Source organism: Oncorhynchus gorbuscha, unplaced genomic scaffold, assembly GCF_021184085.1.
Source record: "Oncorhynchus gorbuscha isolate QuinsamMale2020 ecotype Even-year unplaced genomic scaffold, OgorEven_v1.0 Un_scaffold_1879, whole genome shotgun sequence".
NCBI classification, from domain to species: Eukaryota; Metazoa; Chordata; class Actinopteri; order Salmoniformes; family Salmonidae; genus Oncorhynchus; species Oncorhynchus gorbuscha.
This window is the reverse complement of record NW_025746534.1, coordinates 15,408-39,119: the sequence shown is the minus strand read 5'-3', so window position 1 is coordinate 39,119 and position 23,712 is coordinate 15,408. Positions and strand designations below refer to the sequence as shown.

General features: G+C 51.7%; 1 protein-coding gene across 1 annotated transcript in view; it reads left to right on the top strand.

The window, feature by feature from the left end:
* LOC124024492 (anoctamin-1-like) overlaps positions 1 to 23,712 on the top strand; it is a gene marked incomplete at its 5' end in the record, with an annotated part of 96,395 nt that overhangs the window by 57,905 nt on the left and 14,778 nt on the right. The window contains 3 exons of the mRNA XM_046338405.1: positions 12,480 to 12,554; positions 21,105 to 21,306; positions 22,830 to 22,941. Of these exons, the coding sequence (XP_046194361.1) occupies positions 12,480 to 12,554; positions 21,105 to 21,306; positions 22,830 to 22,941 (389 nt within the window). The remainder of the gene's footprint in view (positions 1 to 12,479; positions 12,555 to 21,104; positions 21,307 to 22,829; positions 22,942 to 23,712) is intronic.

The following is a 23,712-nucleotide window of genomic DNA, read 5'->3' as shown; positions in this document are numbered from 1 at the left end:
TTCCCGGGATTCTTCCGATGGCATTGAGGAGTACACCACATCAGTCACTGATTTCATCAATAGGGAAAGGGAAATATGAAATACCTAGCCAGTTGTACAACTGAATGCATTCAACTGAAATGTGTCTTCTGGAATGAACCCAACCTCTGAATTAGAGAGGTGTGGGGGGCTCTACCTCTGAATCAGAGAGGTGTGGGGGCTCTGCCTCTGAATCAGAGGTGTGGGGGGCTCTACCTCTGAATCAGAGAGGTGTGGGGGGCTCTGCCATAATCGACATCCTGGACTGAAATGTGTCTTATGGAATGAACCCAACCTCTGAATCAGAGAGGTGTGGGGGGCTCTGCCTCTGATTCAGAGAGGTGTGGGGGCTCTGCCTCTGAATCAGAGAGGTGTGGGGGCTCTGCCTCTGAATCATAGAGCTGTGGGGGGCTCTGCCTCTGAATCAGAGAGCTGTGGGGGGCTCTGCCTCTGAATCAGAGAGGTGTGGGGGGCTCTGCCATAATCGACATCCTGAATCAGAGGTGTGGGGGGCTCTGCCTCTGAATCAGAGAGGTGTGGGGGCTCTGCCATAATTGACATCCTGAATCAGAGAGGTGTGGGGGCTCTGCCTCTGAATCAGAGAGGTGTGGGGGGCTCTGCCTCTGAATCAGAGAGGTGTGGGGGCTCTGCCTCTGAATCAGAGAGGTGTGGGGGCTCTGCCATAATTGACATCCTGAATCAGAGAGGTGTGGGGGCTCTGCCATAATTGACATCCTGAATCAGAGAGGTGTGGGGGCTCTGCCTCTGAATCAGAGAGGTGTGGGGGGCTCTGCCTCTGAATCAGAGAGGTGTGTGGGCTCTGCCTCTGAATCAGAGAGGTGTGGGGGCTCTGCCTCTGAATCAGAGAGGTGTGGGGGGCTCTGCCTCTGAATCAGAGAGGTGTGGGGGCTCTGCCTCTGAATCAGAGAGGTGTGGGGGGCTCTGCCTCTGAATCAGAGAGGTGTGGGGGCTCTGCCTCTGAATCAGAGAGGTGTGTGGGCTCTGCCTCTGAATCAGAGAGGTGTGGGGGGCTCTGCCTCTGAATCAGAGAGGTGTGTGGGGCTCTGCCTCTGAATCAGAGGTGTGGGGGGCTCTGCCTCTGAATCAGAGGTGTGGGGGGCTCTGCCTCTGAATCAGAGAGGTGTTGGGGGCTCTGCCATAATCGACATCCTGGACGAACAGTGGATTAACTGTGTTGTTCAGGGAAAGAATGACAGATTTTTATGTTGTCAGCTCGGGGACTCTATCCAGCAACCTTTCGGTTAATGGCCCAACGTACCTACCCGCCAGGCCACCTCCCACTATGCCCAAGAGGTGCATCGATGATGTCGTTCCTGCAGTTACATCCCCGAACCAGAAGCCATTGATTACAGGCAACATTCGCTCTGAGCCAAAGGTTAGCGCTGCAGCTTTCAAGGAGCGGGACTCTAACCCGGAAGCTTATAAGAAATCCCGCTACGCCCTCCGACGAACCATCAAACAGGCAAAGCGTCAATACAGTACTAAGATCAAATCGTCCTACACCAGCTCTGATGCTCATCAGATGTGGCAGTGCTTGCCAGACGGATTACCAGGATGTGTACTCTGAGCATGTGCTGTCCAACTGGCAAGTGTCTTCACTGACATTTTCAACCTCACCCTGTCTGAGTCTGTAATCCCAACATATTTCAAGCAGACCACCATAGTCCCTGTGCCCAAGAACCTGCCTAAATGACTACTGACCCATAGCACTCACGTCTGTAGCCATGAAATGCTTTGAAAGGCTGGTCGTGGCTCACATAAACACCATTTTCCCAGAACCCCTTGGTCCTCAGATCCTCAAAAGGTTTTACAGCTGCACCATCGAGAGCATCCTGATGGGTTGCATCACTTGCAACTGCTCTGCCTCCGACCGCAAGGCACTACATAGGGTAGTGTGTACGGCCCAGTACATCACAGTGCCAAGCTTCTTGTCATCCAGGACCTCTATACCGGTGTCAGAGGAAGGCCCTAAAAATTGTGAAAGACTTAGTCATAGACTGTTCTCTCTGCTACCACACGGCAAGCTTTACCGAAGCGCAAAGTCTCGGTCCAAGAGGCTAAGGGCTTGTATGTGACAAATACGATTTGATTTGACTACAGACTGAAGCAGGAACATGGTTTCACTAACTGAATAGAGACAGAAACATGGCTTCACTAACTGAATAGAGACAGAAACATGGCTTCACTAACTGAATAGAGACAGAAACATGGCTTCACTAACTGAATAGAGACTGAAACATGGCTTCACTAACTGAATAGAGACTGAAACATGGCTTCACTAACTGAATAGAGACTGAAACATGGCTTCACTAACTGAATAGAGACAGAAACATGGCTTCACTAACTGAATAGAGACAGAAACATGGCTTCACTAACTGAATAGAGACAGAAACATGGCTTCACTAACTGAATAGAGACAGAAACATGGCTTCACTAACTGAATAGAGACAGACACATGGCTTCACTAACTGAATAGAGACTGAAACATGGCTTCACTAACTGAATAGAGACTGAAACATGGCTTCACTAACTGAATAGAGACTGAAACATGGCTTCACTAACTGAATAGAGACTGAAACATGGCGTCACTAACTGAATATAGACTGAAACATGGCGTCACTAACTGAATAGAGACTGAAACAAGAACATGGCTTCACTAACTGAATAGAGACAAACAAACATGGCTTCACTAACTGAATATAGACTGAAACATGGCTTCACTAACTGAATATAGACTGAAACATGGCGTCACTAACTGAATATAGACTGAAACATGGCTTCACTAACTGAATAGAGACTGAAACAAGAACATGGCTTCACTAACTGAATAGAGACAAACAAACATGGCTTCACTAACTGAATATAGACTGAAACATGGCTTCACTAACTGAATATAGACTGAAACATGGCGTCACTAACTGAATAGAGACTGAAACATGGCTTCACTAACTGAATAGAGACTGAAACAAGAACATGGCTTCACTAACTGAATAGAGACTGAAACAAGAACATGGCTTCACTAACTGAATAGAGACAAACAAACATGGCTTCACTAACTGAATAATCAAATTGTATTGGTCACATACACGTGTTTAGCAGATGTTATTGCAGGTTTATCGAAATGCTTGTGTTTCTAGCTCCGACAGTGCAGTAATATCTAACAATTTCACAACATATACCCAATACCTACATATCTTAAGTAAATGAATGGAATTAAGAATATATAAATATATGGAGGAGAAATGTCAGAGCAGCATAGACTAAGATACAGTAAAATAGAATACAGTATATATATACGAGATGAGTAATGCAAAATATATAAACATTATTAAAGTGATTAGTGTTCAATGTATTCAAGTGGCCAGTGATTTACACTGTCCTTGGTAGTGGGCCGCGTCGGTGGCACTGTGTGATCCTCAAAGTGAGCGGAGAAGGAGAGCCCACTGTCCTCGGTAGTGAAGGAGAGCCCACTGTCCTCGGTAGTGAAGGAGAGCCCACTGTCCTCGGTAGTGAAGGAGAGCCCACTGTCCTCGGTAGTGAAGGAGAGCCCACTGTCCTCGGTAGTGAAGGAGAGCCCACTGTCCTCGGTAGTGAAGGAGAGCCCACTGTCCTCGGTAGTGAAGGAGAGCCCACTGTCCTCGGTAGTGAAGGAGAGCCCACTGTCCTCGGTAGTGAAGGAGAGCCCACTGTCCTCGGTAGTGAAGGAGAGCCCACTGTCCTCGGTAGTGAAGGAGAGCCCACTGTCCTCGGTAGTGAAGGAGAGCCCACTGTCCTCGGTAGTGAAGGAGAGCCCACTGTCCTCGGTAGTGAAGGAGAGCCCACTGTCCTCGGTAGTGAAGGAGAGCCCACTGTCCTCGGTAGTGAAGGAGAGCCCACTGTCCTCGGTAGTGAAGGAGAGCCCACTGTCCTCGGTAGTGAAGGAGAGCCCACTGTCCTCGGTAGTGAAGGAGAGCCCACTGTCCTCGGTAGTGAAGGAGAGCCCACTGTCCTCGGTAGTGAAGGAGAGCCCACTGTCCTCGGTAGTGAAGGAGAGCCCACTGTCCTCGGTAGTGAAGGAGAGCCCACTGTCCTCGGTAGTGAAGGAGAGCCCACTGTCCTCGGTAGTGAAGGAGAGCCCACTGTCCTCGGTAGTGAAGGAGAGCCCACTGTCCTCGGTAGTGAAGGAGAGCCCACTGTCCTTGGTAGTGGGCCGCGTCGGTGGCACTGTGTGATCCTCAAAGTGAGCGGAGAAGGTGTTCAGTTTGTCCGGAAGCAGGATGTTTGTGTCCACGACGTGGCTGGAGGGATATGGTTGGAGGGTGGGAAGGTGTGTGTGTTGACTGGAGGGATATGGTTGGAGGGTGGGAAGGTGTGTGTGTGTTGACTGGAGGGATATGGTTGGAGGGTGGGAAGGTGTGTGTGTTGACTGGAGGGATATGGTTGGAGGGTGGGAAGGTGTGTGTGTTGACTGGAGGGATATGGTTGGAGGGTGGGAAGGTGTGTGTGTTGACTGGAGGGATATGGTTGGAGGGTGGGAAGGTGTGTGTGTTGACTGGAGGGATATGGTTGGAGGGTGGGAAGGTGTGTGTGTTGACTGGAGGGATATGGTTGGAGGGTGGGAAGGTGTGTGTGTTGACTGGAGGGATATGGTTGGAGGGTGGGAAGGTGTGTGTGTGTTGACTGGAGGGATATGGTTGGAGGGTGGGAAGGTGTGTGTGTGTTGACTGGAGGGATATGGTTGGAGGGTGGGAAGGTGTGTGTGTTGACTGGAGGGATATGGTTGGAGGGTGGGAAGGTGTGTGTGTTGACTGGAGGGATATGGTTGGAGGGTGGGAAGGTGTGTGTGTGTTGACTGGAGGGATATGGTTGGAGGGTGGGAAGGTGTGTGTGTTGACTGGAGGGATATGGTTGGAGGGTGGGAAGGTGTGTGTGTTGACTGGAGGGATATGGTTGGAGGGTGGGAAGGTGTGTGTGTTGACTGGAGGGATATGGTTGGAGGGTGGGAAGGTGTGTGTGTGTTGACTGGAGGGATATGGTTGGAGGGTGGGAAGGTGTGTGTGTTGACTGGAGGGATATGGTTGGAGGGTGGGAAGGTGTGTGTGTTGACTGGAGGGATATGGTTGGAGGGTGGGAAGGTGTGTGTGTTGACTGGAGGGATATGGTTGGAGGGTGGGAAGGTGTGTGTGTGTGTTGACTGGAGGGATATGGTTGGAGGGTGGGAAGGTGTGTGTGTTGACTGGAGGGATATGGTTGGAGGGTGGGAAGGTGTGTGTGTTGACTGGAGGGATATGGTTGGAGGGTGGGAAGGTGTGTGTGTGTTGGATGTTTGTGTCCACGACGTGACTGGTTTTCCATTTGTAGTCAAATCAAATCAAATTGATTTATATAGCCCTTCGTACATCAGCTGATATCTCAAAGTGTTGTACAGAAACACAGCCTAAAACCCCAAACAGCAAGCAATGCAGGTGTAGAAGCACGGTGACTAGGAAAAACTCCCTAGAAAGGCCAAAACCTAGGAAGAAACCTAGAGAGGAACCAGGCTATGTGGGGTGGCCAGTCCTCTTCTGGCTGTGCCGGGTGGAGATTATAACAGAACATGGCCAAGATGTTCAAATGGTCATAAATGACCAGCATGGTCGAATAATAACAAGGCAGAACAGTTGAAACTGGAGCAGCAGCACGGCCAGGTGGACTGGGGACAGCGAGGAGTCATCATGTCAGGTTGTCCTGGGGCATGGTCCTAGGGCTCAGGTCCTCCGAGAGAGAGAAAGAAAGAGAGAAGGAGAGAATTAGAGAACGCACACTTAGATTCACACAGGACACCGAATAGGACAGGAGAAGTACTCCAGATATAACAAACTGACCCTAGCCCCCCGACACATAAACTACTGCAGCATAAATACTGGAGGCTGAGACAGGAGGGGTCAGGAGACACTGTGGCCCCATCCGAGGACACCCCCAGACAGGGCCAAACTGTCCGTGATTGTCTGTAGACCCTGCCACATGCGTCTGGTGTCTGACCTGTTGAATTGTGACTCCACTTTGTCTCTATGCTGACGTTTTACTTGTTTGATTGACTTCCGGAAGGAATTAACTTGTTTGATTGACTTGCGGAAGGAATTAACTTGTTTGATTGCCTTGTGGAAGGAATAACTACACTGTCCATATTCTGCCATTGTTCCCAGTCACCTTGCCGTGGTTAAATGCAGTGGTTCACGCTTTCGGTTTTGCGCGAATGCTGCCATCAATCCACAGATTCTGGTTAGGGTAGGTTTTAATAGTCACAGTGGGTACAGCATTGCCTATACACTTCCTGATAAACTCAGTCACCGTATAATCAGTAAATCCCCAGTATAATCGAATAGAGCCTGAAACAGAAACCTTGTTAACTGACTAGAAAGGAAATTAGCAGTACTGTGGCCTGGTTGAACACAGCAGATTATATCCCATCTTAACCCAGCCTCCGACCTTCGCCCAGCCTCCCGACCTTCGCCCAGCCTCCCGACCTTCGCCCAGCCTCCCGACCTTCGCCCAGCCTCCCGACCCTCACCCAGCCTCCCGACCGACCTTCGCCCAGCCTCCCGACCCGACCTTCGCCCGGCCTCCCGACCGACCTTCGCCCGGCCTCCCGACCTTCGCCCGGCCTCCCGACCCGACCTTCGCCCGGCCTCCCGACCCGACCTTCGCCCGGCCTCCCGACCCGACCTTCGCCCGGCCTCCCGACCCGACCTTCGCCCGGCCTCCCGACCTTCGCCCGGCCTCCCGACCCGACCTTCGCCCGGCCACCCGACCTTCGCCCGGCCACCCGACCTTCGCCCGGCCTCCCGACCTTCGCCCGGCCTCCCGACCTTCGCCCGGCCTCCCGACCTTCGCCCGGCCTCCCGACCTTCGCCCGGCCTCCCGACCTTCGCCCGGCCTCCCGACCTTCGCCCGGCCTCCCGACCTTCGCCCGGCCTCCCGACCTTCGCCCGCCCGGCCTCTCGACTTTCGCCCGCCCGGCCTCCCGACCTTCGCCCGGCCTCCCGAATTTCGCCCGGCCTCCCGACCTTCGCCCGGCCTCCCGACCTTCGCCCGGCCTCCCGACCTTCGCCCGGCCTCCCGACCTTCGCCCGCCCGGCCTCTCGATTTTCACCCGCCCGGCCTCCCGACCTTCGCCCGGCCTCCCGATTCGCCCGGCCTCCCGACCTTCGCCCGGCCTCCCGACCTTCGCCCGGCCTCCCGACCTTCGCCCGGCCTCCCGACCTTCGCCCGGCCTCCCGATCTTCGCCCGGCCTCCCGATCTTCGCCCGGCCTCCCGACCTTCGCCCGGCCTCCCGACCTTCGCCCGGCCTCCCGACCCTCGCCCGGCCTCCCGACCTTCGCCCGGCCTCCCGACCTTCGCCCGGCCTCCCGACCTTCGCCCGGCCTCCCGACCTTCGCCCGGCCTCCCGACCTTCGCCCGGCCTCCCGACCTTCGCCCGGCCTCCCGACCTTCGCCCGGCCTCCCGACCTTCGCCCGGCCTCCCGACCCTCGCCCGGCCTCCCGACCCGACCTTCGCCCGGCCTCCCGACCCCTAGGGCTCAGGTCCTCCGAGAGAGAGAAAGAAAGAGAGAAGGAGAGAATTAGAGAACGCACACTTAGATTCACACAGGACACCGAATAGGACAGGAGAAGTACTCCAGATATAACAAACTGACCCTAGCCCCCCGACACATAAACTACTGCAGCATAAATACTGGAGGCTGAGACAGGAGGGGTCAGGAGACACTGTGGCCCCATCCGAGGACACCCCCAGACAGGGCCAAACTGTCCGTGATTGTCTGTAGACCCTGCCACATGCGTCTGGTGTCTGACCTGTTGAATTGTGACTCCACTTTGTCTCTATGCTGACGTTTTACTTGTTTGATTGACTTCCGGAAGGAATTAACTTGTTTGATTGACTTGCGGAAGGAATTAACTTGTTTGATTGCCTTGTGGAAGGAATAACTACACTGTCCATATTCTGCCATTGTTCCCAGTCACCTTGCCGTGGTTAAATGCAGTGGTTCACGCTTTCGGTTTTGCGCGAATGCTGCCATCAATCCACAGATTCTGGTTAGGGTAGGTTTTAATAGTCACAGTGGGTACAGCATTGCCTATACACTTCCTGATAAACTCAGTCACCGTATAATCAGTAAATCCCCAGTATAATCGAATAGAGCCTGAAACAGAAACCTTGTTAACTGACTAGAAAGGAAATTAGCAGTACTGTGGCCTGGTTGAACACAGCAGATTATATCCCATCTTAACCCAGCCTCCGACCTTCGCCCAGCCTCCCGACCTTCGCCCAGCCTCCCGACCTTCGCCCAGCCTCCCGACCTTCGCCCAGCCTCCCGACCTTCGCCCAGCCTCCCGACCCTCACCCAGCCTCCCGACCGACCTTCGCCCGGCCTCCCGACCCGACCTTCGCCCGGCCTCCCGACCCGACCTTCGCCCGGCCTCCCGACCCGACCTTCGCCCGGCCTCCCGACCCGACCTTCGCCCGGCCTCCCGACCCGACCTTCGCCCGGCCTCCCGACCCGACCTTCGCCCGGCCTCCCGACCTTCGCCCGGCCTCCCGACCTTCGCCCGGCCTCCCGACCTTCGCCCGGCCTCCCGACCTTCGCCCGGCCTCCCGACCTTCGCCCAGCCTCCCGACCCTCGCCCAGCCTCCCGACCGACCTTCGCCCGGCCTCCCGACCCGACCTTCGCCCGGCCTCCCGACCCGACCTTCGCCCGGCCTCCCGACCCGACCTTCGCCCGGCCTCCCGACCCGACCTTCGCCCGGCCTCCCGACCCGACCTTCGCCCGGCCTCCCGACCCGACCTTCGCCCGGCCTCCCGACCCGACCTTCGCCCGGCCTCCCGACCCGACCTTCGCCCGGCCTCCCGACCTTCGCCCGGCCTCCCGACCCGACCTTCGCCCGGCCTCCCGACCTTCGCCCGGCCTCCCGACCTTCGCCCGGCCTCCCGACCTTCGCCCGGCCTCCCGACCTTCGCCCGGCCTCCCGACCTTCGCCCGGCCTCCCGACCTTCGCCCGGCCTCCCGACCTTCGCCCGCCCGGCCTCTCGATTTTCGCCCGCCCGGCCTCCCGACCTTCGCCCGGCCTCCCGAATTTCGCCCGGCCTCCCGACCTTCGCCCGGCCTCCCGACCTTCGCCCGGCCTCCCGACCTTCGCCCGGCCTCCCGACCTTCGCCCGCCCGGCCTCTCGATTTTCACCCGCCCGGCCTCCCGACCTTCGCCCGGCCTCCCGAATTTCGCCCGGCCTCCCGACCTTCGCCCGGCCTCCCGACCTTCGCCCGGCCTCCCGACCTTCGCCCGGCCTCCCGACCTTCGCCCGGCCTCCCGATCTTCGCCCGGCCTCCCGATCTTCGCCCGGCCTCCCGACCTTCGCCCGGCCTCCCGACCTTCGCCCGGCCTCCCGACCCTCGCCCGGCCTCCCGACCCGACCTTCGCCCGGCCTCCCGACCCGACCTTCGCCCGGCCTCCCGACCCGACCTTCGCCCGGCCTCCCGACACGACCTTCGCCCGGCCTCCCGACACGACCTTCGCCCGGCCTCCCGACCCGACCTTCGCCCGGCCTCCCGACCTTCGCCCGGCCTCCCGACCTTTGCCCGGCCTCCCGACCTTTGCCCGGCCTCCCGACCTTTGCCCGGCCTCCCGACCTTTGCCCGGCCTCCCGACCTTCACCCAGCCTCGAGACCCAACCTTCGCCCGTCCGGCCTCCCGACCTTCGCCCGCCCGGCCTCCCGACCTTCGCCCGCCCGGCCTCCCGACCTTCGCCCGCCCGGCCTCCCGACCTTCGCCCGCCCGGCCTCCCGACCTTCGCCCGCCCGGCCTCCCGACCTTCGCCCGCCCGGCCTCCCGACTTTCGCCCGGCCTCCCGACTTTCGCCCGGCCTCCCGACTTTCGCCCGGCCTCCCGACTTTCGCCCGGCCTCCCGACTTTCGCCCGGCCTCCCGACCTTTACCCAGCCTCGAGACCCGACCTTCACCCAGCCTCGAGACCCGACCTTCACCCAGCCTCGAGACCCGACCTTCACCCAGCCTCGAGACCCGACCTTCGCCCAGCCTCGAGACCCGACCTGACCTTCGCCCAGCCTCGAGACCCGACCTGACCTTCGCCCAGCCTCGAGGCCCGACCTGACCTTCGCCCAGCCTCGAGACCCGACCTTCACCCAGCCTCCCGACATGACCATAAACCTGTCTGACTTCCTCTTCCCTTCCGTCTGACGTTGCTCTGACTAGATGGCAGAACATTGTCACTAGGTGCCTTGTGGTACATCTCTGTACTCTGTTAATTCCTGCTCTAGATAGAAAGGGTGTGTGTGTGTGTGTGTGTGTGTGTGTGTGTGTGTGTGTGTGTGTGTGTGTGTGTGTGTGTGTGGTGACATATGGCCCAGAGGAAATCCCATGACAGTAATTTCCCAAAGGGCTTAGCGGCCTGCAGGGAGGAGGAGTGTGTGTGATGCACTCTGACAGGGATGTGGTGGTGTCAGGAGAGAGTCCTGACCTTGTAGTGGGTCTCTTTGGGTTCATTTCAGTGCAAGACCACATGGTTACCACCCTCAGCAGGGGTGCTGAAACCCGGATGCATCCAGTTTACAGGGGAAATGGAAAGAGAGCCTGTGAAGCAACTTCCTCTTTTGGACGTTAACAAGCAGACACTCCAGCTTAACTCCTCCTCCACAATTACTGGATTGGTTGAACAGTGCAGAAGAGAACCATCCAGACAGGACCAGAATGAAAGGCCTGCTACATTAGGTTATATGGACACTAATCTCCTGTGTTACTGCCATCACTGTTACTAGGAGAGGGGGAGAGGTGGGCGGGGGAGGAGAGGTGGGCGGGGGAGAGGAGAGGTGGGCGGGGAGAGACGAGAGGTGGGCGGGGGAGACGAGAGGTGGGCGGGGGGAGACGAGAGGTGGGCGGAGGAGACGAGAGGTGGGCGGGGAGACGAGAGGTGGGCGGGGAGACGAGAGGTGGGCGGAGGAGACGAGAGGTGGGGGAGATGAGAGGTGGGGGGGGGGGGCGAGAGGTGGGGGGGAGGCGGAGGAGACGAGAGGGGGGGGGGACGAGAGGTGGGGGCGGAGGAGACTAGGTAGGTGGTGGATGTGTGTGGGTGCTAGGTAGTGTTTGGGTGGGTGGATGTGGGTGGGTGGGTGCTAGGTGGTGGATGTGTGTGGGTGGGTGCTAGGTGGCGGATGTGTGTGGGTGCTAGGTGTTTGGATGGGTGGATGTGGGTGGGTGGGTGCTAGGTGGTGGATGTGTGTGGGTGCTAGGTGGTGTTTGGGTGGGTGCTAGGTGGTGGATGTGTATGGGTGTGGGTGGGTGCTAGGTGGTGGATGTGTGTGGGTGCTAGGTGGTGCTGTTGTCCACCTTATGATCTGACAACGTACTGCATCACTGGGACATCTTCAGTCACTGTCTGTGTGTGTTTCAACTTGTAATGTCACAAGTACTGGGAAATGGTTTCTAGCAGCTTCAAACCCAACAATGTAGTGATCACTATCAATGGTTAGGGTTAGAGGTCAAACAGCAGTCCTGTCTCAGAGGAACATACAGCAGTCCTGTCTCAGAGGACCATACAGCAGTCCTGTCTCAGAGGACCATACAGCAGTCCTGTCTCAGAGGACCATAAAGCAGTCCTGTCTCAGAGGACCATACAGCAGTCCTGTCTCAGAGGAACATTGGTTAATGGCCAAACAGCAGTCCTGTCTCAGAGGACCATACAGCAGTCCTGTCTCAGAGGACCATACAGCAGTCCTGTCTCAGTGGAACATACAGCAGTCCTGTCTCAGAGGAACATTGGTTAATGGCCAAACAGCAGTCCTGTCTCAGAGGAACATTGGTTAATGGCCAAACAGCAGTCCTGTCTCAGAGGACCATACAGCAGTCCTGTCTCAGAGGACCATACAGCAGTCCTGTCTCAGAGGACCATACAGCAGTCCTGTCTCAGTGGAACATACAGCAGTCCTGTCTCAGTGGTCTTTCTGGATCTTTACTGGTGTCTACTGTTCTACCCTGTTCTCTACTTGTGTCTTCTGGTCTATCTTGGCTTCTGTTGACTTCTGTAGGCTTCTACTGGTCTATATTGGCTTCTGTTGGCCTCTACTGGTCTATATTGAGCTTTACTGGTCTATTCTGGTCTCTACTGGTCTCTTCTGTTCTCTAGTGGTCTCTTCTGTTCTCTTCTGTTCTCTACTGGTCTCTACTGGTCTCTACTGGTGTCTACTTGTCTCTTCTGTTGTCTTCTGTTGTCTTCTGGTCTCTACTGGTCTCTACTGGTCTCTACTGGTGTCTACTTGTCTCTTCTGTTGTCTACTGGTCTCTACTGGTCTCTACTGGTCTCTACTGGTCTCTCTGTTCTCTCTGTTCTTTACTGGTCTACTAGTCTCTTCTGGTCTATATTGGTAATCTACATGTGCTTGTGCTCTTAATGTGTCTCTAACCTCTAACCCAGACAGGTGTGGAGAAGCTGACCTGGAGGGACCGTCTGCCTGGATACCTCATCAACATCTCCTCCATCCTCTTTATGGTGACTGTGCTTTTAGTTTGGCCTGATGTTGTCTCTCTCTCTCTGTCCCTCTCTGTCTCTCTCTTATTCTGTGTCTCTCTCTCTCTGTCTCCTCTCTGTGTCTCTCTCTCTCTGTCTCCTCTCTCAGTGTCTCTCTCTCTCTCTGTCTCAAATCTCCGTGTAATTATATTTTGGTTTTCTCATTTACATTTACATTACATTTAAGTCATTTAGCAGACGCTCTTATCCAGAGCGACTTACAAATTGGTGCATTCACCTTATGACATCGAGTGGAACAGTCACTTTACAATAGTGCATCTAAATCTTAAAGGGGGGGGGGTGAGAGGGATACTTATCCTATCCTAGGTATTCCTTAAAGAGGTGGGGTTTCAGGTGTCTCCGGAAGGTGGTGATTGACTCCGCTGTCCTGGCGTCGTGAGGGAGTTTGTTCCACCATTGGGGGGCCAGAGCAGCGAACAGTTTTGACTGGGCTGAGCGGGAGCTGTACTTCCTCAGTGGTAGGGAGGCGAGCAGGCCAGAGGTGGATGAACGCAGTGCCCTTGTTTGGGTGTAGGGCCTGATCAGAGCCTGGAGGTACTGAGGTGCCGTTCCCCTCACAGCTCCGTAGGCAAGCACCATGGTCTTGTAGCGGATGCGAGCTTCAACTGGAAGCCAGTGGAGAGAACGGAGGAGCGGGGTGACGTGAGAGAACTTGGGAAGGTTGAACACCAGACGGGCTGCAGCGTTCTGGATGAGTTGAAGGGGTTTAATGGCACAGGCAGGGAGCCCAGCCAACAGCGAGTTGCAGTAATCCAGACGGGAGATGACAAGTGCCTGGATTAGGACCTGCGCCGCTTCCTGTGTGAGGCAGGGTCGTACTCTGCGGATGTTGTAGAGCATGAACCTACAGGAACGGGCCACCGCCTTGATGTTGGCTGAGAACGACAGGGTGTTGTCCAGGATCACGCCAAGGTTCTTAGCGCTCTGGGAGGAGGACACAATGGAGTTGTCAACCGTGATGGAGAGATCATGGAACGGGCAGTCCTTCCCCGGGAGGAAGAGCAGCTCCGTCTTGCCGAGGTTCAGCTTGAGGTGGTGATCCGTCATCCACACTGATATGTCTGCCAGACATGCAGAGATGCGATTCGCCACCTGGTCATCAGAAGGGGGAAAGGAGAAGATTAATTGTGTGTCATCTGCATAGCAATGATAGGAGAGACCATGTGAGGTTATGACAGAGCCAAGTGACTTGGTGTATAGCGAAAATAGGAGAGGGCCTAGAACAGAGCCCTGGGGGACACCAGTGGTGAGAGCGCGTGGTGAGGAGACAGATTCTCGCCACGCCACCTGGTAGGAGCGACCTGTCAGGTAGGACGCAATCCAAGCGTGGGCCGGAGATGCCCAACTCGGAGAGGGTGGAGAGGAGGATCTGATGGTTCACAGTATCGAAGGCAGCCGATAGATCTAGAAGGATGAGAGCAGAGGAGAGAGAGTTAGCTTTAGCAGTGCGGAGCGCCTCCGTGATACAGAGGAGAGCAGTCTCAGTTGAATGACTAGTCTTGAAACCTGACTGATTTGGATCAAGAAGGTCATTCAGATAGAGATAGCGGGAGAGCTGGCCAAGGACGGCACGTTCAAGAGTTTTGGAGAGAAAAGAAAGAAGGGATACTGGTCTGTAATTGTTGACATCGGAGGGATCGAGTGTAGGTTTTTTCAGAAGGGGTGCAACTCTCGCTCTCTTGAAGACGGAAGGGACGTAGCCAGCGGTCAGGGATGAGTTGATGATCGGGGTGAGGTAAGGGAGAAGGTCTCCGGAAATGGTCTGGAGAAGAGAGGAGGGGATAGGGTCAAGCGGGCAGGTTGTTGGGCGGCCGGCCGTCACAAGACGCGAGATTTCATCTGGAGAGAGAGGGGAGAAAGAGGTCAGAGCACAGGGTAGGGCAGTGTGAGCAGAACCAGCGGTGTCGTTTGACTTAGCAAACGAGGATCGGATGTCGTCGACCTTCTTTTCAAAATGGTTGGTTCTAATTGTGTTGCTGTCCTGGGGCTCTGTGGGGTCTGTTTGTGTTTGAACAGACCCCCAGGACCAGCTTGCTTAGGGGGACTCTTCTCCAGGTTCATCTCTCTGTAGGTGATGGCTTTGTTATGGAAGGTTTGGGAATCGCTTCCTTTTAGGTGGTTGTAGAATTGAATGGCTCTTTTCTGGATTTGGATAATTAGCGGGTATCTGCTTAATTCTGCTCTGCAGGTATTATTTGGTGTTCTACGTTGTACGCAGAGGATATATTTGGGTGTTTGTCCCATTTTGTGAAGTCTTGTTGGTGAGCGGACCCCAGACCTCACAACCATAAAGGGCAATGGGTTCTATAACTGATTTGAGTATTTTTTGCCAGATCCTAATAGGTATGTCAAATTTATGTTCCTTTTGATTTCATAGAAGGCAGGTGAAGGAATTTGTATTTATGGTCCTGGCAAATTGACCTTTTTTGGAACACCATTTTTTTGTCTTCCTGAGATTTACTGTCAGGGCCCAGGTCTGTCAGGGCCCAGGTCTGTCAGGGCCCAGGTCTGTCAGGGCCCAGGTCTGTCAGGGCCCAGGTCTGTCAGAATCTGTGCAGAAGATCTAGGTGTTTTTTCCCAATTTTAACAGCATACTTGTTGATTGTGTACATGGATTTTATGATGTCGAATTGCTTTCCATCAATTTGTCTAGCAGACCCTCATGCTAAATTGAGTCAAACACTTTTTTAAAATCAGCAATTAAGCATGCGAAGACTTTGCCTTTGTTTTGGTTTGTGTGTTTGCCAATTAGGGTGTGCAGGGTGAATACGTGGTCTGTCGTATAGTAATTTGGATCTGGTAGTCTTTAATAGTTGATTCTAAGATTTGTATTTGATAATTTAGATGTTTTGCTGTTTGGTCTGTGTTGTTATAGGGCCAAAAGATTGAAGAAGTGGTTTACCCATACATCTCCATTTTGGAAAGATAACTCTTTTTGTTGTTTGTTTAGTGTTTTCCAATTTGATTCATCATAGTGAAACGTAGGCTCAGGTTCTCTGCGTCGCAGTTTTTGGTTGGATAGATTTGCTGAGGGACTAATACAGTAATGTCTCTGTCCTAGTTTGGGCTGAGGGACTAACACAGTAATGTCTCTCTGTCCTAGTTTGGACTAACACAGTAATGTCTCTCTGTAAGTCGCTCTGGATAAGAGCGCCTGCTAAATGACTTAAATGTAATGTAAATGTAGTTTGGGCTGAGGGACTAATACAGTAATGTCTCTCTGTCCTAGTTTGGGCTGAGGGACTAATACAGTAATGTCTCTCTGTCCTAGTTTGGGCTGAGGGACTAATACAGTAATGTCTCTCTGTCCTAGTTTGGGCTGAGGGACTAATACAGTAATGTCTCTCTGTCCTAGTTTGGACTAATACAGTAATGTCTCTCTGTCCTAGTTTGGGCTGAGGGACTAATACAGTAATGTCTCTCTGTCCTAGTTTGGGCTGAGGGACTAATACAGTAATGTCTCTCTGTCCTAGTTTGGGCTGAGGGACTAATACAGTAATGTCTCTCTGTCCTAGTTTGGGCTGAGGGACTAATACAGTAATGTCTCTCTGTCCTAGTTTGGGCTGAGGGACTAATACAGTAATGTCTCTCTGTCCTAGTTTGGGCTGAGGGACTAATACAGTAATGTCTCTGTCCTAGTTTGGGCTGAGGGACTAATACAGTAACGTCTCTGTCCTAGTTTGGGCTGAGGGACTAATACAGTAATGTCTCTCTGTCCTAGTTTGGGCTGAGGGACTAATGCAGTAATGTCTCTCTGTCCTAGTTTGGACTAATAGAGTAATGTCTCTCTGTCCTAGTTTGGGCTGAGGGACTAATACAGTAATGGCTCTGTCCTAGTTTGGGCTGAGGGACTAATACAGTAATCTGTCTCTCTGTCCTAGTTTGGGCTGTTCTCAAATCAGGACTAATACAGTAATGCCTCTGTCCTAGTTTGGGCTGAGGGACTAATACAGTAACGTCTCTGTCCTAGTTTGGGCTGAGGGACTAATACAGTAATGTCTCTCTGTCCTAGTTTGGAAAGGGACTAATACAGTAATGTCTCTCTGTCCTAGTTTGGGCTGAGGGACTAATACAGTAATGTCTCTCTGTCCTAGTTTGGGCTGAGGGACTAATACAGTAATGTCTCTGTCCTAGTTTGGGCTGAGGGACTAATACAGTAATGTCTCTCTGTCCTAGTTTGGGCTGAGGGACTAATACAGTAATGTCTCTGTCCTAGTTTGGACTAATACAGTAATGTCTCTCTGTCCTAGTTTGGACTAATACAGTAACATCTCTGTCCTAGTTTGGACTAATACAGTAATGTCTCTCTGTCCTAGTTTGGGCTGAGGGACTAATACAGTAATGTCTCTCTGTCCTAGTTTGGACTAATACAGTAACGTCTCTGTCCTAGTTTGGACTAATACAGTAATGTCTCTCTGTCCTAGTTTGGGCTGAGGGACTAATACAGTAATGTCTCTCTGTCCTAGTTTGGACTAATACAGTAATGTCTCTCTGTCCTAGTTTGGGCTGAGGGACTAATACAGTAATGGCTCTGTCCTAGTTTGGGCTGAGGGACTAATACAGTAATGTCTCTCTGTCCTAGTTTGGGCTGAGGGACTAATACAGTAATGTCTCTGTCCTAGTTTGGGCTGAGGGACTAATACAGTAACGTCTCTGTCCTAGTTTGGGCTGAGGGACTAATACAGTAATGTCTCTCTGTCCTAGTTTGGGCTGAGGGACTAATACAGTAATGTCTCTCTGTCCTAGTTTGGACTAACACAGTAATGTCTCTGTCCTAGTTTGGGCTGAGGGACTAATACAGTAATGTCTCTCTGTCCTAGTTTGGGCTGAGGGACTAATACAGTAATGTCTCTGTCCTAGTTTGGGCTGAGGGACTAATACAGTAACGTCTCTGTCCTAGTTTGGGCTGGACTAATACAGTAATGTCTCTCTGTCCTAGTTTGGGCTGAGGGACTAATACAGTAATGTCTCTCTGTCCTAGTTTGGACTAACACAGTAATGTCTCTGTCCTAGTTTGGGCTGAGGGACTAATACAGTAATGTCTCTGTCCTAGTTTGGGCTGAGGGACTAATACAGTAATGTCTCTCTGTCCTAGTTTGGGCTGAGGGACTAATACAGTAATGTCTCTCTGTCCTAGTTTGGACTAACACAGTAATGTCTCTGTCCTAGTTTGGGCTGAGGGACTAATACAGTAATGTCTCTCTGTCCTAGTTTGGGCTGAGGGACTAATACAGTAATGTCTCTGTCCTAGTTTGGGCTGAGGGACTAATACAGTAATGTCTCTCTGTCCTAGTTTGGACTAATACAGTAATGTCTCTCTGTCCTAGTTTGGACTAATACAGTAACGTCTCTGTCCTAGTTTGGACTAATACAGTAATGTCTCTCTGTCCTAGTTTGGGCTGAGGGACTAATACAGTAATGTCTCTCTGTCCTAGTTTGGACTAATACAGTAACGTCTCTGTCCTAGTTTGGACTAATACAGTAATGTCTCTCTGTCCTAGTTTGGGCTGAGGGACTAATACAGTAATGTCTCTGTCCTAGTTTGGACTAATACAGTAATGTCTCTCTGTCCTAGTTTGGGCTGAGGGACTAATACAGTAATGTCTCTCTGTCCTAGTTTGGACTAATACAGTAACGTCTCTGTCCTAGTTTGGGCTGAGGGACTAATACAGTAATGTCTCTCTGTCCTAGTTTGGGCTGAGGGACTAATACAGTAATGTCTCTCTGTCCTAGTTTGGGCTGAGGGACTAATACAGTAATGTCTCTCTGTCCTAGTTTGGGCTGAGGGACTAACACAGTAATGTCTCTCTGTCCTAGTTTGGGCTGAGGGACTAATACAGTAATGTCTCTCTGTCCTAGTTTGGGCTGAGGGACTACAGTAATGTCTCTGTCCTAGTTTGGGCTGAGGGACTAATACAGTAATGTCTCTCTGTCCTAGTTTGGGCTGAGGGACTAATACAGTAATGTCTCTGTCCTATTTTGGACTAACACAGTAATGTCTCTGTCCTAGTTTGGGCTGAGGGACTAATACAGTAATGTCTCTGTCCTAGTTTGGACTGAGGGATACAGTAATGTCTCTGTCCTAGTTTGGGCTGAGGGACTAATACAGTAATGTCTCTCTGTCCTAGTTTTGGACTAATACAGTAATGTCTCTCTGTCCTAGTTTGGGCTGAGGGACTAATACAGTAATGTCTCTGTCCTAGTTTTGGACTAATACAGTAATGTCTCTCTGTCCTAGTTTGGACTAACACAGTAATGTCTCTGTCCTAGTTTTGGACTAATACAGTAATGTCTCTCTGTCCTAGTTTGGGCTGAGGGACTAATACAGTAATGTCTCTCTGTCCTAGTTTTGGACTAATACAGTAATGTCTCTCTGTCCTAGTTTGGGCTGGGGGACTAATACAGTAATGTCTCTCTGTCCTAGTTTGGAGGGACTAATACAGTAATGTCTCTCTGTCCTAGTTTGGGCTGAGGGACTAATACAGTAATGTCTCTGTCCTAGTTTGGGCTGAGGGACTAATACAGTAATGTCTCTCTGTCCTAGTTTGGGCTGAGGGACTAATACAGTAATGTCTCTCTGTCCTAGTTTGGACTAATACAGTAATGTCTCTCTGTCCTAGTTTGGGCTGAGGGACTAATACAGTAATGGCTCTGTCCTAGTTTGGGCTGAGGGACTAATACAGTAATGTCTCTCTGTCCTAGTTTGGGCTGAGGGACTAATACAGTAATGTCTCTGTCCTAGTTTGGGCTGAGGGACTAATACAGTAACGTCTCTGTCCTAGTTTGGGCTGAGGGACTAATACAGTAATGTCTCTCTGTCCTAGTTTGGGCTGAGGGACTAATACAGTAATGTCTCTCTGTCCTAGTTTGGACTAATACAGTAATGTCTCTCTGTCCTAGTTTGGGCTGAGGGACTAATACAGTAATGGCTCTGTCCTAGTTTGGGCTGAGGGACTAATACAGTAATGGCTCTCTGTCCTAGTTTGGGCTGAGGGACTAATACAGTAATGTCTCTGACCTAGTTTGGGCTGAGGGACTAATACAGTAATGTCTCTCTGTCCTAGTTTGGGCTGAGGGACTAATACAGTAATGTCTCTCTGTCCTAGTTTGGGCTGAGGGACTAATACAGTAATGTCTCTGTCCTAGTTTGGACTAATACAGTAATGTCTCTCTGTCCTAGTTTGGGCTGAGGGACTAATACAGTAATGTCTCTCTGTCCTAGTTTGGGCTGGGGACTAATACAGTAATGTCTCTCTGTCCTAGTTTGGGCTGGGGACTAATACAGTAATGTCTCTCTGTCCTAGTTTGGGCTGAGGGACTAATACAGTAATGTCTCTGTCCTAGTTTGGGCTGAGGGACTAATACAGTAATGTCTCTCTGTCCTAGTTTGGGCTGAGGGACTAATACAGTAATGTCTCTGTCCTAGTTTGGGCTGAGGGACTAATACAGTAATGTCTCTCTGTCCTAGTTTGGGCTGAGGGACACAGTAATGTCTCTGTCCTAGTTTGGGCTGAGGGACTAATACAGTAATGTCTCTGTCCTAGTTTTGGACTAATACAGTAATGTCTCTGTCCTAGTTTTGAGGGACTAATACAGTAATGTCTCTGTCCTAGTTTTGGACTAATACAGTAATGTCTCTGTCCTAGTTTGGACTAATACAGTAATGTCTCTCTGTCCTAGTTTGGACTAATACAGTAACGTCTCTGTCCTAGTTTGGACTAATTCAGTAATGTCTCTCTGTCCTAGTTTGGGCTGAGGGACTAATACAGTAATGTCTCTGTCCTAGTTTGGACTAATACAGTAATGTCTCTCTGTCCTAGTTTGGGCTGAGGGACTAATACAGTAATGTCTCTCTGTCCTAGTTTGGACTAATACAGTAACGTCTCTGTCCTAGTTTGGGCTGAGGGACTAATACAGTAATGTCTCTGTCCTAGTTTGGGCTGAGGGACTAATACAGTAATGTCTCTGTCCTAGTTTGGGCTGAGGGACTAATACAGTAATGTCTCTCTGTCCTAGTTTGGGCTGAGGGACTAATACAGTAATGTCTCTCTGTCCTAGTTTGGGCTGAGGGACTAATACAGTAATGTCTCTCTGTCCTAGTTTGGGCTGGGGGACTAATACAGTAATGTCTCTCTGTCCTAGTTTGGGCTGGGGGACTAATACAGTAATGTCTCTCTGTCCTAGTTTGGGCTGGGGGACTAATACAGTAATGTCTCTCTGTCCTAGTTTGGGCTGAGGGACTAATACAGTAATGTCTCTCTGTCTAGTTTGGGCTGAGGGACTAATACAGTAATGTCTCTGTCCTAGTTTGGGCTGAGGGACTAATACAGTAATGTCTCTGTCCTAGTTTGGGCTGAGGGACTAATACAGTAATGTCTCTGTCCTAGTTTGGGCTGAGGGACTAATACAGTAATGTCTCTGTCCTAGTTTGGGCTGAGGGACTAATACAGTAATGTCTCTCTGTCCTAGTTTGGGCTGGGGGACTAATACAGTAATGTCTCTCTGTCCTAGTTTGGGCTGACGTTCTCTGCGGTTTTCGGTGTGATCGTGTATCGTATTGTCGTTTCCGCTCTAATGGCGATGTCACCTGACCCGGAGACCAAGTCTAACGTGCGTGTCACCGTCACGGCAACCGCTGTCATCATCAACCTGGTGGTCATTCTGATACTGGATGAGATCTACGGAGCTGTGGCCGTCTGGCTCACTGAGCTGGGTAACACACTTCTACATTCAGATTATTAAGTGTTGTAGTTTGGTAACACACCTCTACATTCAGATTATTAAGTGTTGTAGCTGGGTAACACACCTCTACATTCAGATTATTAAGTGTTGTAGCTGGTAACACACCTCTACATTCAGATTATTAAGTGTTGTAGCTGGGTAACACACCTCTACATTCAGATTATTAAGTGTTGTAGCTGGGTAACACACCTCTACATTCAGATTATTAAGTGTTGTAGCTGGGTAACACACCTCTACATTCAGATTATTAAGTGTTGTAGCTGGGTAACACACCACTAAATTCAGATTATGAAGTGTTGTAGCTGGGTAACACACCTCTACATTCAGATTATTAAGTGTTGTAGCTGGGTAACACACCTCTACATTCAGATTATTAAGTGTTGTAGCTGGGTAACACACCTCTACATTGAGATTATTAAGTGTTGTAGCTGGGTAACACACCTCTACATTCAGATTATTAAGTGTTGTAGCTGGGTAACACACCTCTACATTCAGATTATTAAGTGTTGTAGCTGGGTAACACACCTCTACATTCAGATTATTAAGTGTTGTAGCTGGGTAACACACCTCTACATTCAGATTATTAAGTGTTGTAGCTGGGTAACACACCTCTACATTCAGATTATTACATGTTTGTGTCCTGTGTGCTACGTCAGATTTCTCAAATACTTTTTCAAACGGTCTCCTGAATAAGACATCTCTCTCTCCTCTCTCCCATCACTCTCTCCTCTCTCCCATCACTCTCTCCCATCACTCTCTCCTCATCTCTCTCCCATCTCTCTCTCCTCATCTCTCTCTCCTCTCTCCTCTCTCCCATCACTCTCTCCTCATCTCTCTCTCCTCTTTCCCATCACTCTCTCCCATCACTCTCTCCTCTCCTCTCTCCTCATCTCTCTCTCCTCTTTCCCATCTCTCTCCCTCTCCTCTTTCCCATCACTCTCTCCCATCTCTCTCCTCCTCTCTCCCATCACTCTCTCCTCTCCTCTCTCCCATCACTCTCTCCCATCACTCTCTCCTCTCCTCTCTCCCATCACTCTCTCCTCTCCTCTCTCCCATCACTCTCTCCTCCTCTCCTCTCTCCCATCACTCTCTCCTCCTCTCCTCTCTCCCATCACTCTCTCCTCCTCTCTCCTCTCTCCCATCACTCTCTCCCTCACTCTCTCCCATCTCCTCTCTCCTCTCCCATCTCTCCCATCACTCTCTCCTCTCCTCCTCCCATCACTCTCCTCATCTCTCTCTCCTCTTTCCCATCACTCTCTCCCATCACTCTCTCCTCTCCTCTTTCACATCACTCTCTCCCATCACTCTCTCCTCTCCTCTCTCCCATCACTCTCTCCCATCACTCTCTCCTCTCCTCTCTCCCATCACTCTCTCCTCCTCTCCTCTCTCCCATCACTCTCTCCTCCTCTCCTCTCTCCCATCACTCACTCCTCCTCTCCTCTCTCCCATCACTCTCTCTTCACCTCTATTCACCCCTCTTCTCTCCTCTCCCAGAGATTCCAAGGACAGAGAGTAACTTTGAGCAGCATCTGATTCTGAAGGCTTTCCTACTGAAGTTCATGAATGCCTACGCCCCCATCTTCTATGTAGCTTTCTTTAAAGGACGGTACGACACAGACACACACATGTATACGTGGGGTTATGTGGAGAGATGAATGACACTGGGTTAGGGGTTAGGGATTAGGGTTAGGGGTTAGGGTTAGGGGTTAACATGTGGAGAGATGAATGACACTGGGTTAGGGGTTAACATGTGGAGAGATTAATGACACTGGGTTAGGGGTTAGGGTTAGGGGTTAACATGTGGAGAGATGAATGACACTGGGTTAGGGGTTGGGGTTGGGGTTAGGGGTTAGGGTTAGGGGTTAGGGGTTAACATGTGGAGAGATGAATGACACTGGGTTAGGGGTTAGGGGTTGGGGTTAGGGTTTGGGGTTAAGGTTAGGGGTTAACATGTGGAGAGATTAATGACACTGGGTTAGGGGTTAGGGGTTGGGGTTAGGGGTTAACATGTGGAGAGATGAATGACACTGGGTTAGGGGTTAGGGGTTGGGGTTAGGGGTTAACATGTAGAGAGATTAATGACACTGGGTTAGGGGTTAGGGGTTAGGGTTAGGGGTTAACATGTAGAGAGATGAATGACACTGGGTTAGGGGTTAGGGTTAGGGGTTAGGGGTTAACATGTGGAGAGATTAATGACACTGGGTTAGGGGTTGGGGTTAGGGTTAGGGGTTAACATGTGGAGAGATGAATGACACTGGGTTAGGGTTGGGGTTAGGGTTAGGGGTTAGGGGTTAGGGTTAGGGGTTAGGGTTGAGGTTAGGGTTAGGGGTTAGGGTTAGGGGTTAGGGTTAGGGGTTGGGGTTGGGGTTAGGGTTAG